Below are 14205 nucleotides of genomic sequence, written 5' to 3' on the forward strand. Positions count from 1 at the left end.
AAATTAAAATGATAAAAAAAAACATCAAAAAATAATTTTAAATAAAAAAATAAACTTTTGTGAAACGTTTTTTTGTACCTTGTCCCTAAACCTCAATTTTCATTGCCTAGCAGAGCTGAAAAGGATTAAAAAATATTTAAGTAATCTGCAACAGATTTTTCATTGTTGACGCGGCAAAATCAAAATTCAAAATTTAAGTAATCAAAAGGATTAAAATCTCCATTCTCTCCTTTTCTCCTTTTCCGCATCTCCAAAAATTCAAAAAATTTTCCCCACCTCTTTCTCTACAAAAATTCAAAATCCAAAAACTTTTGATTTATCTATTTTATTATTACTTAACTTTGATTAAAAAACTTTTCTTGAAGTTTACTTTCACCAAAGATCTTTTATAGATATAAAAAGAAGAGATAATATAAAACAAGTAGATACGTAGCTATATTAACAACAATACTTCAAGCATGCACAAATGCGACTTCTTGATGGTTACGCTGCTAAAGACATTTACAAATCCCCATCAATACTGGTGTTTATTCCTCATGATGATCCAGTGAGCTGACAATAAAAGAAAACCTCGGCATTACAAGTAAATCGATCGTCACTGCAAGCATAATGCAAGCATGGAAGAGATTCGGGTAGGAATTACCCTTGTCTTCATTGAGAGGCTTTAACCTCCCTAGCTCCTTCATCAGCAGGCCCATTGTTTGATGCATCCTCTGAAGCGTCTAAGCAAGGATTGCTTTTACACTAACTTACAGTGTCACGACCCGAATCCCGGATCCATGACCGGCACATAGACAAGGTTCTCATCCAAGGTTCCATACCTATACGAACCCAAACTTACACACAAACTTATCCTAACTCAATCAGAGTTCAACGCAGCATTAATAACAAAATCAACTTCATAATATAATTGAATTGTCTTAATACAAGAGTTCATATAATTCATAGTTTTGGAGCACTAACTTGACAAAAAAAAAAGGTACAAATTACAACCAAAAAGCAGGTTTGGAAGGTTCAACAAAAGTAACCTGCTATCAAGCAATAAGCCTGAAAAGAATAATAATGAGAGGGTGAGTTCAACAACTCAGTGAGTAGATAGCGTTCAAAATACACACACGAGGTAATACAGTAATGAGAAATATATATACAAGTATGACTCTAGGTTCTTATAGAAATGTTTCTCAAATAGGCCATAACAAGAATATCATATGGTAAAACTCGTCAGAAAATCAAAATGCAATGAGCATGAGGCTCCGTACTGTGGGATGATCAGTCCACACAGGTTGGTGACTCCCCCGACCAACTAAGGTTCAGATACGATGTGCACAAAGACTAACACTACCCTGTTAGCATGGGTATTCTGACTGACATACCATAGGTTCATAATCATAATCAAACAGACATATTCATATCTCAAAGCTCAACTCATGACATCAATCAAATGAGGAGCTATCAATTCAGAAGTCAATTCAGAATATATATACTGGTTCATATCAATAATTCGGATTCAACAATTGATCATGCTTATCATAACAAGGATAATAATCAACATATATATTATCAAGAAGCATGATCCAATTCATATTAACAAATCAAATATTTATAATATTTCTCATGCATATGGAAAATTATCCACTCACCTGACTAGAAAGCAAACAGAAGTAAAAATAAGACACCGAAGAAAATCCTACTGACGTCCCGCCGATAGAATATCAGGATTATCTGAATACAAAGGAGGCATATTCAAGAACGACTCGAAAGAATATTTAACTTATTTAATACACTTAACTAGGTGTATTCCGTAATCCTATATGTTTTTGAACTAACTAGTCAATTTTCTCAAAAACCCAAAACTCTAACGGTTTTTCCGAAATCTAATCCATAACAAAACAAATAATAAAATTGGTAATAATTTACTAAATAACCCTCAATTATTCATCAAACCAATCTGAAAAAGGTAATATTACAGCTAGGGACTAATCTGTAATTTATCATATTTTTAAGGCCAAATTGTAATTTTCGTCTAATTAGAGGACCAAACTAAACATATCATAAATTCATGAATATAGTGGAATTATGTCCATAATTCATCCTCATTTCTGTCCAGATCATCTCATTATACTCCAGGGACCATTCTGGAATTTTACCAAATTTTTAGGGTCAAATTGTAATTTTTGTCAAATTGGAGGACCAAATTGAAAGTGTTAAATTCTCTTATCTATACAGTAATTCTGTCCATAATTCATATGTTATTCTGTTCAGAATACCGGAATATGCTCCAGGGACCAATTTGTAATTTTCCAAAGTTCAGGACTAAACTGTAATTTTCGCAAATTGAGGGACCAAATTGAATTTTCGTCATCTTCAACCTCCAATCCAGAATTTTAACAGAAACCTACTGTTCTCCCCTGATTTTTAACTCAAAATTCACCATTCAAACAAAATTATAACTCAAAATCATCACAATCTTCCATAATCAACTAAATCATCAATTAACCACAACAATCAACCCCTAACATTCAATTTAATTCATCAGTTAAACTCAAAACACAAATTTCATAACCCTAACATTTATCAAAACCGAAATTAAAGCTAAAGAAAACATATTATACACATTAAAGCATAATCTTACCCCTTTTTACTTATTTCCTCCAACTCCTTTTCTTTTTCCCTTATTTTCCTCTCTTTTCTCTTCTTCTTCTTTCTCACTTCACTCCTGTGGTTCTCTCTAAATTTCAGATTTCTCTCTTTCTTTTTTTTCGTTTTTTTACTTTGTATTTATATTTATCAAGTTTTATTGAATTACCACTATACCTCTCATTTATTTATTCTAACTTTTAAACCTTCAAAGGTTTTATTGTATTTTTCATCTCATTAATTCAAGACATTACATACAGGCTGAGCATTGGTCAAGAGACTAGAAAGTTGAGACCCCTTTTGCGAAAAGTTTGGTTTACCTTTCGGAGTCTCAGACAGGCTTCCCGTTGACAGCTTTGCTAGGCCCATTGTCTTGTGCTCACACGGGAGCTTGGTTGAAAAAGGTGATTCAGGTGTATTAGGATGCTTCCCAGGAATATCCATCGGTCTATGAAACAGCAAATGAGCCACAGTCCGGTCTACAGGATTGGTCTCTGTTTCCACCTCAGGCATCTTAACTACCCTGCAGAATACTCATAAAATCCATGAGGAAAATGACAGGAAAGTTTGAGATTGCCATACTCTAAACAAATTGATAAAGACTTGATTAATAATTTTGTGCAAACAAATTGAATAATTTGAAATGGGAAGGACGAGATGTAAATGAACAAACCCATTGGAACAAGAAACAATCACATTGTCGCTTACAACAAAAAATCGAGTTTCAGCTCAAAAGAGCTTATGGTTTTGGCTGGAAGTATCCCATTTAGATATAGATGAGCCCCAGTGGCGGAGCCACAGTGGGTCAAAAGAGAGCAATTGTCCCCTTATTTTTTTTAAATATTAATATATTAGTGAGAGTGAATTATTGCTACAGCCTACAGGTAAGGAAAGTTTTTAACTTTTATTATTGTTGACTAACTTGACTTATATATACATATATATATATATATATATATATATATATATATATATATATATATAATTACAGCTCCCCAACTTTTCCCCTTTTCCTTTTTGTTTCTCCTGTCTAACAAAACAAGGGTTTTTTTTCAGCTGCCGTTCTTGCCTCTCCTCGTCTCCTGAATGCAAATTTCTCATGGATTAATTTTTTTTTGCGTTTTACTTTATACTTTATTTTTTCTATTTATTTTATTGTTTAATTTTAGTTTTATTCTTTTATAATTAGTTATTAAAAATATTAGGGTTTATGATAATTTAGGGGTTTTGTTATAAATATGTTCAAAATAAATATTTAAATCTGCTAATTTAATTAATTAAATATTTATTTTCTTATTATAAATAAATAAATTAATATTCATGCAAAACCACTATTCTTGACATCTCTTGCATTGATAGAGTAGTTTATTGAAATTTAATATTTTTACATGATTTGTTTGTAAGTAAAATATCAAGTAGAAAACATGTTTTTCAAGCATTGTCCCTCTTATACATACACTAGGCATTGTTCCTTAATTAAATGTCTAGAAATGATTAAGTATAATTTAATCAACATACTTATTATATGCATATAAATATGAATTGAAATAGGTTTTGATTTTGATGAATTGACGTGTATTTTGCTATTAATTTTATATGAAAGATGTATAATTATTGTGTAACTCAACTGACTTTTGTTTAATAGTGAATTATTATGTAGTTGTGTTAATTATTATGTAGACACTAATGATAAAAAAATCCAGCAGGTTCATATTAAATTAACATGTTACTAGACAAATATTTCAAGCGTAAATCTATTGAGGATGAAGAGTCAATCAAAGCTTCAAGTCATGTAACTCAATCAAGTTCAAAGAAAAGTCATATTGAAATCAACCCCGACACTCTCCTTGTTGACCCTGGCTTAAGAAGACCAATTTATAAGTACCATATAAATGATAGGGATGCAATCCGAAGAGCTTATCTACAAAAAGATCCTTGTCAACCTTCACACTATGATTTTCCATATATGTTTGAATTGATTTCTAATGCATGTCTATATAATATAGTATTTGTTAATAATTTGCCTCCTCATTTAAAAAACTCTGGCTCCGCCACTGAATTGAGCCGATTAGAAGATGATTTGAGTTCTTAAATTTTCTTGCTTAAAATGTAATGTAACATGAATCTGCAGATGATCATTAAATTAGAAGGGAAATTTAATTTTGCCCTGTTTATCTAAAGTTGTGCAAGTTCTCTGCATTGATGATTTCAGTGAATCTGTACAGATCTTGTTTTCCTTCTATTTGTCCTTGAATAAACTTATTGCACTTGTTTAACATTCTTTGTCTCTCTCTCTTAGTTAAATCTAGCAAAATTTATGAGGTATGTTGTGCCACTCATTTAGACTTGGATGTGCGTGTTTAGCTCTCCTTTTTGGATTAAGGTGATTATGCACAAATTCAATGGAATCAACATTGCAGAAAACTTGCATAGATTTTGTTAATATTGGAAAAATTAAATTTCCTTTTCTAATTAAATGAAAATCTCTACTAAATAATATGCTATTTGAATTGTCACTGCACTCATGAATGCTGCACCAGGGTAAAGCTACAAATGTCAGTTTAATATCTGCCTCTACCTAGCTCGGCCTACAATACCAAAGCTTCTCTCCTACAAATGCCAGTTTAATATCTGCCTCTACCTAGGTTGGCCTACATACAATACCAAAGCTTCTCTCAACTAAACATGATGACCAGCACTCACAACCATAACAGAACCAGTGGAAGCCAACTACTACATATTTGATCAACAAGGTCAAATTCAGTCAAGTTTTTAAGGAAATCCAGTGAAAGAGGAACCTAAAATTTTCTGTTTAGATTTTCTTCTACTGCTAAGAACAAGCGCGGCCTTAAATTGAATTGTTTCAGTCACTACTCCTCCATTGTAAATAGAGGATACCGCTTTCAATATTTATTTCTAGAAGGAGAATGGAAAACAGAAAATGGCATTAAAAGATCCTAATTTAACATTTCCATAGAGCAAAAATGTTAAAAAAAGAGAGAGGATAGATTAAATTTGAAAACAGAGGCATGAGAAATGCATTGCCTTAACCAACCTTCTTTGACTGCTGGTTTCCTCTTTTGCAGCAACTTGTTCGTCCCTGCTACTATTGTTTGTACTGCCAGTATCACTAGCATAATGCCTTTGCATTGCACTTTGAGCCAGCCGGAACAAGCTATCCCGAATACAAAGTCTAATTCTGACATCCAACTGTTGTAAAACATTGGTTTGGAATCGTAACCAAGCACAAATTATTTAGCAGGGAAAGAATGCAATAGTACGTGAAGCATACCTTTGAAATAATATCTTGAAGCCTGTAGAGTACTGTGTCCTCCATTGAATAATCATTAACCGCCAGAGAGACTGTATTGGAATCGTCTTGCTCAATAGGTGAGTTTGGGTCAAATGAAGCAAGTGTACTTAGATCCTCTACTTCAAGGTCAGCTCCTTCAACATGCTGAATTTGATTTTCTTGGGAACACTTTTGATGAACAAGCTGCTGCTGCTGTTTCTGAATGGCAAGCATTGCCTGAATTTGTTGCCGCCTCAATTTTTCAATCTTTTCCTGAGGTGTCATTCTCTGGGGTTTCACTGGACAGTCAGCTAACTTGTTTATAGGATTTGCATTGCCTGAAACTTCATAACCAGAAATTTTAGGTCGATGATTAAATGACTAGAAATTTTGTTGGGAAGTCAGAAAACTTTAACAGGATTCGCATTACCTGAAGAAACTTCATAACCAGAAGCTAAAGGTTGATGCTTAAAATCCCCAGACTGAATGTGGGACAACCCAGGCATAGAATATGGATTTGTAGTACTCCCGTATGCAGAAGGGGCCACAAATGGATTGGATATCTGCTGGTACTGCAACTGCTGGTACATCTATAATCAAAGTAAAAGGCCAAGATTCAAAATATCCAAAAGAAATATTACCTACTTATATGCCAAAAATGGCCAAAACTCTGAATCCTGAATATGTGAATCAAAGGTATCTCTAACTGATGCACCATCAGCAGTCTCCTATTTTGACTTGTGATTAATGACCTAGCAGTTCACTTCAACAACATCATTGAAAGGTCCCTAGTGAACATAAGTTTGAATTTCAGACCCAGCAAGAAGAAGTTCATTTTCCAGTAGGCATGCATATCACCTTTTTATCAATATCCATGGAAGACAAAAACCAAGCAATATCAAGTTTTTTTCTGCTGGATATCCAATAAAAAATACCTCAAAGTGTGAACATCTTTAAGAAGGAGGATATCGCATTGCACCCCATCAACTGATCCACAAATAAATTGGCATTTTTCCATCAGTTCCAAGCTACTTTGTAAGGAAAAGGGAGGGAAGTGCCTTCAAAGATACCTTCTTCATAGCTTCTTTAGATATGAATCCACACGACTTTCGTAATCACCAATCACTATGCGCACCTTCTCTTATCATCACAAGTTCCCAAGAAAAATTATATTCTTCCCTCCTCCAGCCCTTTCCCTACATATTTCCACCAGCTTCATAGCAATGCGGCCCGTGAAAACGACTCCCAAATTAAAACACTTGAGAAGCTCTAATAGTTTTCCACAAAGACCTACTTTTCTTATTATTTCTTCACTCTATATATGTCAGTGTGCCATATTCAAATACTACTGATCGATTCTTCCTCCTCACAACCACTCACTTTCCCCTAAATCCCATACCACAACCACTCCTTAATCTTCAACTAAATCAATATCTCTCATCACTTATGAAAACTCCATCTAATTTCCAAATGAATCACACCATTTGAACACTTTGCCAATTCCTAATTCCTTCAAAATTTTCATCCATTAAAAAAAAAACTGCAAGTCATACTTTTTCACTTTAACACAGTTCTCCTTATAATCAATCTTCCAAAATAACCATACTATTGCCTCTAAATCTGGCACGCAAAGCTTCTACATAACCTTCCAACGTTACTTCTTGCCGCCCAACAAGGGCGGCGGCATGCATGGGCTAGGGTAGGCTCTAGTACAGGTCAAGATTTTATCAATATTTTTGTATTAGTTTTATGTAAAGAAAATATGATGCTTTAGTTTGGGTTAAAATTTCAGAATTTTTAAAGAAATTCAGAAATTTGATAAAAAAAATCATAATTTGACCAGTTTTACGTTATTGAGTGTAATTTTTAATCTGATTATCAGATTGAGCTAAAATTTTACGAGGGATCTTAAAATATATTGAATAAAATCTGGTTTAAATTTTAGAATGAACAGAGTTTGGTAGTGCTAACAAAAAAAAAACATCAAATAAAAGCAAAACGACTCATTAAAGGTAAAATTGTTATTTGCCATTAAAAAATAAAACAAATCAGTTCTTCCTTCCTTTATATGTTGCCGACTGGGCAGAAGCATAATAGAAAATGAAAGAAAAGAAAAGGCGAGAGAGAAAGAGAGAAAAATAAGGGAAAAACATAAAAAAAATCCTAGAAAAAAAGATAAGAAAAGTGAGAAAATAACCGTGTAAACTTACAAAGTCCAACTTATAAAATATTAATCTAAGTAAGAATCAAGTGAAGAAAAGAGGAATTGAGAGAGAAACAAAATTTAATTACTCTATTTTTAATTAATATAAAATTATTATTTTATCCCGATTAAGAGATTGCTACAAACTCCTCAAAGTACTCAAAGAGGGACATAAATTGGTTAAGCCAACATTTTTCATTCTTCTATTTTCACGCTGGCATTCTGTTACAAATACTAACTGAAAGAGCGGATAAAAGAACAACTTCCAATTATCAAGCAATAGCCAACACGTGGCAAGATTCTCAGCTAAATAAAAGAAACACCAACATTTAAACGATGTGTCTGGGTGGTAATTGAAACGGTGTGTTTTGTGACACAATACCCCTACAATCGTCTAACAGCCATGCGGTGCATTTAGTAGGATTCAAACATCTTGCAACGGTCACTAGATTCAAATGCTCTCCATCCTCGCCTCCTCCCCTTGATGATTCTTTTGACCCTGCAAGTTCTGTGACAATCTCTCTCTCTCAATTAAATCTAGCAAAATTTATTCTTTCCAACTTTATTTGTTTTGACTGAAAAATAATCTTTTATTTTTGTACTTCACAGGCATGTGGTGGCAAAAGTCGAGCACTATATATATATATATATATTCCTGAAGATACATATGGCTGGTGATTAGCGGATGATGGTGCCATTAAGACTCTTGGTGTGTACCCTCATCCTTTCTGCTTATAGTTGAGTCCATTTGCAGCTTCAATGGCTACTATCAGTTGCTTTGGAACCTGATATCACTAGTCTCATTATGGTACAGACAAGCTCAGGATGATCAATCCTTGAGAATCCACATCCAACCAGAAATAAACCGAATTTCGAGCATAAATGACTCGAACTCGCTGGAATGCTTTGGCACCTCCTTCAATCCTAGTTTGGGAAACAGAAACACTATCACCATTAGTTTTCACCGAGGAAGACAGCACCCCCATTCTCTCCTGCTGTGCTGATGATGGGGCATGAGAGATAGTCCAAAGGATTTGCCTCCCTCCTGCCGCAAGCAATTAGAATGGTTATCACCAGACCTATAAGGATCAGTTTTTCTTTTCGGACTGAAAAAAACATGAAGAGAGAAGTCACCATATGTGTACCTAGCCGCAGAGACAGCTGTTTCAGTGCTGGGGAAAACTCCAGGCTCTGATAAATCTTTGGCAGATCGTTCTGTGGCGAACGAGGGCGGTGGTATACTGCAAACTCAAAAGCAATTTGTGACACAGATTACTCAAAATTATGCCACAAGTGTCAAGGGTGTAAATCTATCATGAAATCATCACGTCGTTGTTTTCCACTCGGTATAAAAAAGAAGTCACACGCCTTAGAGGTTAAATAAATTTATGAAGTTCACCAGCATAATTCACACTAATTCCCCTCTCCAACTTGCACCTCATCAATTTTTATACCTTTACTCTCGAACGAAAATAATAATATCTAAGTTATTAAACCCAACTTGAATTATAATTCAAGCAGTGGGTTAACATAAATCAATACAAAGTGATGTGACTTTTAAGAGTTTTTTGAAAAAACAAATTAAAATGATGTGAATCTTTTTTAAATTAAACTGAGTTTTAATTGATTAAATAAGTTGGATTACACCAGTCAAATCCTATCCGATTTAATTTAAAATCCAATCCAATCTCTTAACTTACCTTGAGTTGGGTTAACACTATTATTGACAGACCAAATTCTCAATCTTTATTTATTATAATCACGATCCAACTCATTAATTTTAAATGGGCCTACAAAACCTTCAACTTGCCATAAAAAATAAAACTTCATACTCATACTCATTAGCGGTTCTGCATCCTATTTTATAAAAGACACTCCAACATAATTAAAGTAGTATTTAATATTTTGGTAGTAATTATTCTTTAAAGTATTTTTTATTTAGAAATATATATAAATAATTTTTATTTTTTATTTTTAAAAATTAATATTTAACATTATATATTAAAACAATCTAAAAACATAATTTTTTTAAAAAACTATTATTATTTTAAAAAAACTGTATCACCATACAAACAAATCCAAAAACACAATTATTTTAAAAAAATTATATCACCGTAAAAACAAATAATTTTTAAGAGTGACAGTGAGCAACAGAAATAAACCATGGCAGAAACTAAAAACACCTTTAATGAAAATTGCGCTTCGATTCACAACGTTTTCATCCTTGACCAATGCTCGACAAAGTAGACGATGGGTCAAAATAGGGCTAATATGCTGTGTATGTTTGATAATGCAGTGAATATAATTTTCTAAAAATATTTTTCGATTAATAAAATATTTCTTAAAGAAATTTTCAATAATTTTGTTAAGAAATTTGCGTGGACAGACATTTTAAAGAATGATGCTAAATTTGGTGTTACATAGGCAGCTGCTGGCTCCTCTTGTATCTTTTGGGGTTTGGCATCGTTTGTTTCCTGCCGTTGTCTATTCTCCGGTCGTCGAAGCTGACTGCAATCCTCTGACTCTGTTCTCATAGTCAGATGCTTCCTCTGTTTTCTCCTGGCATTAAAATTACAGCTGACCTTCAAATCTTATTGATGATATGCCTTTGGTCATTTTCATGAATGGTGCTTGGTGTTGTCTTCTAGTGTTTGCAGTACTGAATATGAAATGAGCTACGCCTGGTTACTCAATTCATTAACCTCCCTACTTTTAATTATATATATATATATATATATATATATATATATATATATATATTTTCTAATCCAAGTAAAATGAATTATATTATTTTTTAAAATAAATTTAATCTCAAATAAAAATTTTACTTTCTAAAATAAAATATGAATTATATTATTTTAAAAATTTGCTTGAGTTACATGAGGTTTTATGGCAGCCCAGTAACGGACTCTTAGCAGAATACCAGGCTGTTAGGCCTCCCTTTTCATCATTTTGAGCTTTACCGGTTACGCTTTTTTTGAGGATGAATATTCTTATTTATTTTATTTTTTCAACTTAAGGATGAACAGTATGTTTATTAAAGACTGCATTAACAGCCGGCTGCTATTTTGAGTTCTGCGGGGCTTTTTGGAAGTGCCTTCCGTTTAGGGAAAATTTGGATTTTTTATTTAATTTTTTTTTACATAATGTTTAAAATAATTTTAAAAAATAAAAAAATTATGGTAATGTATTTTTACTTACTTTAAAAATCATCCACTTGATTAATGGGCATTAGCTGTTTAACACCACATGGTAAAAACTTCGGGTTCCTTCCCTACGTACCCTTTTCCTCACTGGTTCTACAATGTCTCTGGGTGGGTCCATCTGTGCAAGTGCCTTGTAAAATTGCCTTATTCAGTAGTATTTGTAATTTTGTGTAGAGCTGGTATCATTCTTTGAAATCATAGTTATTACGTCATTGAGTTAACTCGTGTGTTAATTATAGGATCAATCATTTTACTTTGTTTTTTTTCTTTAAAAAGAACAAAATTTCTTGTATTGACCTCAGTGTATTTAGATAAGATTTTATCAGTACAGTTGGGTAATTAAGAATCTAGTTGAGTCAAATGGTTTTTGATCATATTAATGTTTTTTCTAGTTGAATTTTAAACATGATCTAGATTAGACTCTAGATTATGAATTCCATGTATTAACTCACCATCAAATTTAACAGCTTTGCTATATTTTGGAATAACATATATATAAATAAAAAAATTAATATATTTTGAAGTAAAATATATTTTTAAAACATATTTAAAAAAACAAACAATATTTTACTCACAAACAGATAATCCTATTGCATCTTAAACTCCAAGTTTCCAACAATGAGTACCCCCAACTAAACAATATCTACATTCAATTAGAACTTGTGGTATAGTTACCTGACAGCGAAATAAAAAAGAAGAAGTAGGAACCCCCCTGGATCTAGGAAATTTCTATTAGACCTGCAAACTGAGGCCGTAACGAGCTTTGGATCTACACACAGGGAAGAGTAATTTCAATAGACCATGATCCAAATCAACGGCTGAAATCTAATAACTCAAGGGATAGTGACACGTTGCCAGGAGTGGAAGACAGCTGGTCTCCAGTACGAAGAGAAACAGCAACGTTTTTGTTGTTTAAAATGGAGTGTTTGTCTTCATTGTTTCATGGGAAATGGGCTGATGTCAGATGGAGAAATTTCTGTGCCGATCCACTGGAGAGAGAGACTTCTTCAACCACCAATCAAATTATTCTTATTGACTTTCTGTGCAGTTTGGCACTTTCCTTCGCTCATTCTCTCTTTGCACCACAAACACTTGGTATTTTAAAAAGAGAAACTAAGCACGGTTTTGCTGTCAAAGTTGTTGTTTTCGTATTTTAAAAGAGTTTTTTTAAAAAATTAATTTGTTTTTTATTTTTTATCAATTTTTTAATTGTCTCCATAATAGAAAGATACCATCCCCACAATACAAAACTCTTAAAAAAAAAGATACCTGTCGTTGTGCTGTTTTATCGATATCACAAGCCACGCGAGTAGCGTGATTAGAGTGATTTTGTATGGGACCCAGTTGTGACATCAGCTGCTTTTGTGTTTTTTCTTTCAATCACAGCTTGATAGTAGGCATGGCATGATTGATGATTGATGGGGGGAGGGGAAATGGGAGCCACACGATCCATTTCATGGTTGGTTGGTTTTTTTATTAACGTGGTTTTACTGTCGGTTTGCTTCTATTTTAACTAATTTTACAAATCTAAAATATAACTAGTTAACCTGCTGTTGTATTATTTTATTTCACGGTTGTTTCTTGCTTGTGGAAGATCATGTCATAACGGATCTTACGGGATCGATACCTTGCTCGGTGTTGATTTACTACAATGGCTGCACGTGAACCCGTCCACCAGAACAAATCCCAACCAGTGTCCGTCTATCACACTCAAATTAATTTGAGATTTCTGTTCCAGTGCCTCCAGAGAAGAGTATAGTTGTTAATCATCTTTTATTTTTGTGTTTTATAATTTTTTTAGGGTAAATTCTCATATAACTTATCATAATATCTAATCTCTACAAACCGACTGCATCATTAAATTTAATTTTCTTGAAATATTTTTTATGAACAAGCTCCCATTGCTGTTTCTGATGACAAGCATTGCTTAATTTGTTATTGCCTCCTTGATTTTAAATATATATTTAAAAATTATAAATCATTTACATATATAAATTTGGATACCGAGGTTAATCATGTTGGATAATATCACTTCCACCTCCATATCCAAACAAGTAAGGTTTTTTTTATCCATCATTATGGAACAAAAATCCCTCCATATTCACTTTTATTCAGGTAAATGGATGTGAACGGGTTCAATTGTCATTTCTAAAATTAATTAAGCCCAAGTTATCGATAAATGTATTAGGAAATCAAGTTTTTATTATTTATTATGATTTTTAATATATTTATATAGTAAAATCCCTCGTATATATATTGAATGCTCTTTCTCCATCAAAGCTAATGGAAATGTGTATAAATTATCATTTTCTCCCCCATTTAAGTTTTTGACAATCAATCGATGGTTTGATAGCATTTAATATATAGATCACTGACCTGCTGGTGAGCATTACCAAGCATGTTCTGCAGCCGAAGCTAGAAAGACTACCTGCTGAGCAGAAGCAACAACTGGTGGATAAGTATAAGATGGAAGACAAACAGGTATTATATAGCTCTGAGGTGTGATGGCAAAGATTGAATAACATTATAAAGGGGACATACTCTTGCTTTCAGCATCCTCGTGTGGATTTAACTAGCACTCATCTCATTTCACATTCACAGGCCTCCCTGTTCCCAGAAATTAGCTCAATGCTCCTTTTAGTTCCTCAAGATTTAATTTTGGTGGAATCTAATTAATAACAGATAAAAGCAACATTCATAAGCAGATTGTTTCAGAGCTCTTAACTGCAAGTTCAGGGGAAATGCATTTAAGCCTGGAACGGTGCGGGGCCTGTATCTACGTTTATGCCTAAGAATAGTTTCTCTTAAGTTATGATTAGAAGTATAAATTTGAAGTCACAAGCTAGCAGTGATGGTGAATTGTGTTT

General features: G+C 33.2%; 3 protein-coding genes across 18 annotated transcripts in view; 2 read left to right on the forward strand and 1 right to left on the reverse strand.

The window, feature by feature from the left end:
• LOC18097187 (putative disease resistance RPP13-like protein 1) overlaps positions 1-14205 on the forward strand; it is a 97022-nt gene that overhangs the window by 33000 nt on the left and 49817 nt on the right. The window lies entirely within an intron of this gene.
• LOC18097188 (protein LNK2) overlaps positions 1-14205 on the reverse strand; it is a 126533-nt gene that overhangs the window by 27796 nt on the left and 84532 nt on the right. For 2 of the 11 annotated variants that reach the window (XM_052449827.1, XM_052449837.1), the window contains exon 9: positions 5693-5847. The exons of 7 other annotated variants lie outside the window; for them this stretch is intronic. In XM_052449827.1, coding sequence (XP_052305787.1) covers positions 5693-5847 — 155 coding nt within the window. Of the gene's footprint in view, positions 1-881; positions 1048-1640; positions 1723-2957; positions 3161-5692; positions 5848-14205 lie in introns of those variants that run through there. 2 more of the 11 variants (XM_052449833.1, XM_052449829.1) reach the window with 2 other exon arrangements.
• LOC18097194 (putative disease resistance RPP13-like protein 1) overlaps positions 1-14205 on the forward strand; it is a 96588-nt gene that overhangs the window by 5937 nt on the left and 76446 nt on the right. The gene's annotated exons all lie outside the window — the stretch shown is intronic.

Source organism: Populus trichocarpa, unplaced genomic scaffold, assembly GCF_000002775.5.
Source record: "Populus trichocarpa isolate Nisqually-1 unplaced genomic scaffold, P.trichocarpa_v4.1 scaffold_67, whole genome shotgun sequence".
Classification (NCBI taxonomy): domain Eukaryota; kingdom Viridiplantae; phylum Streptophyta; class Magnoliopsida; order Malpighiales; family Salicaceae; genus Populus; species Populus trichocarpa.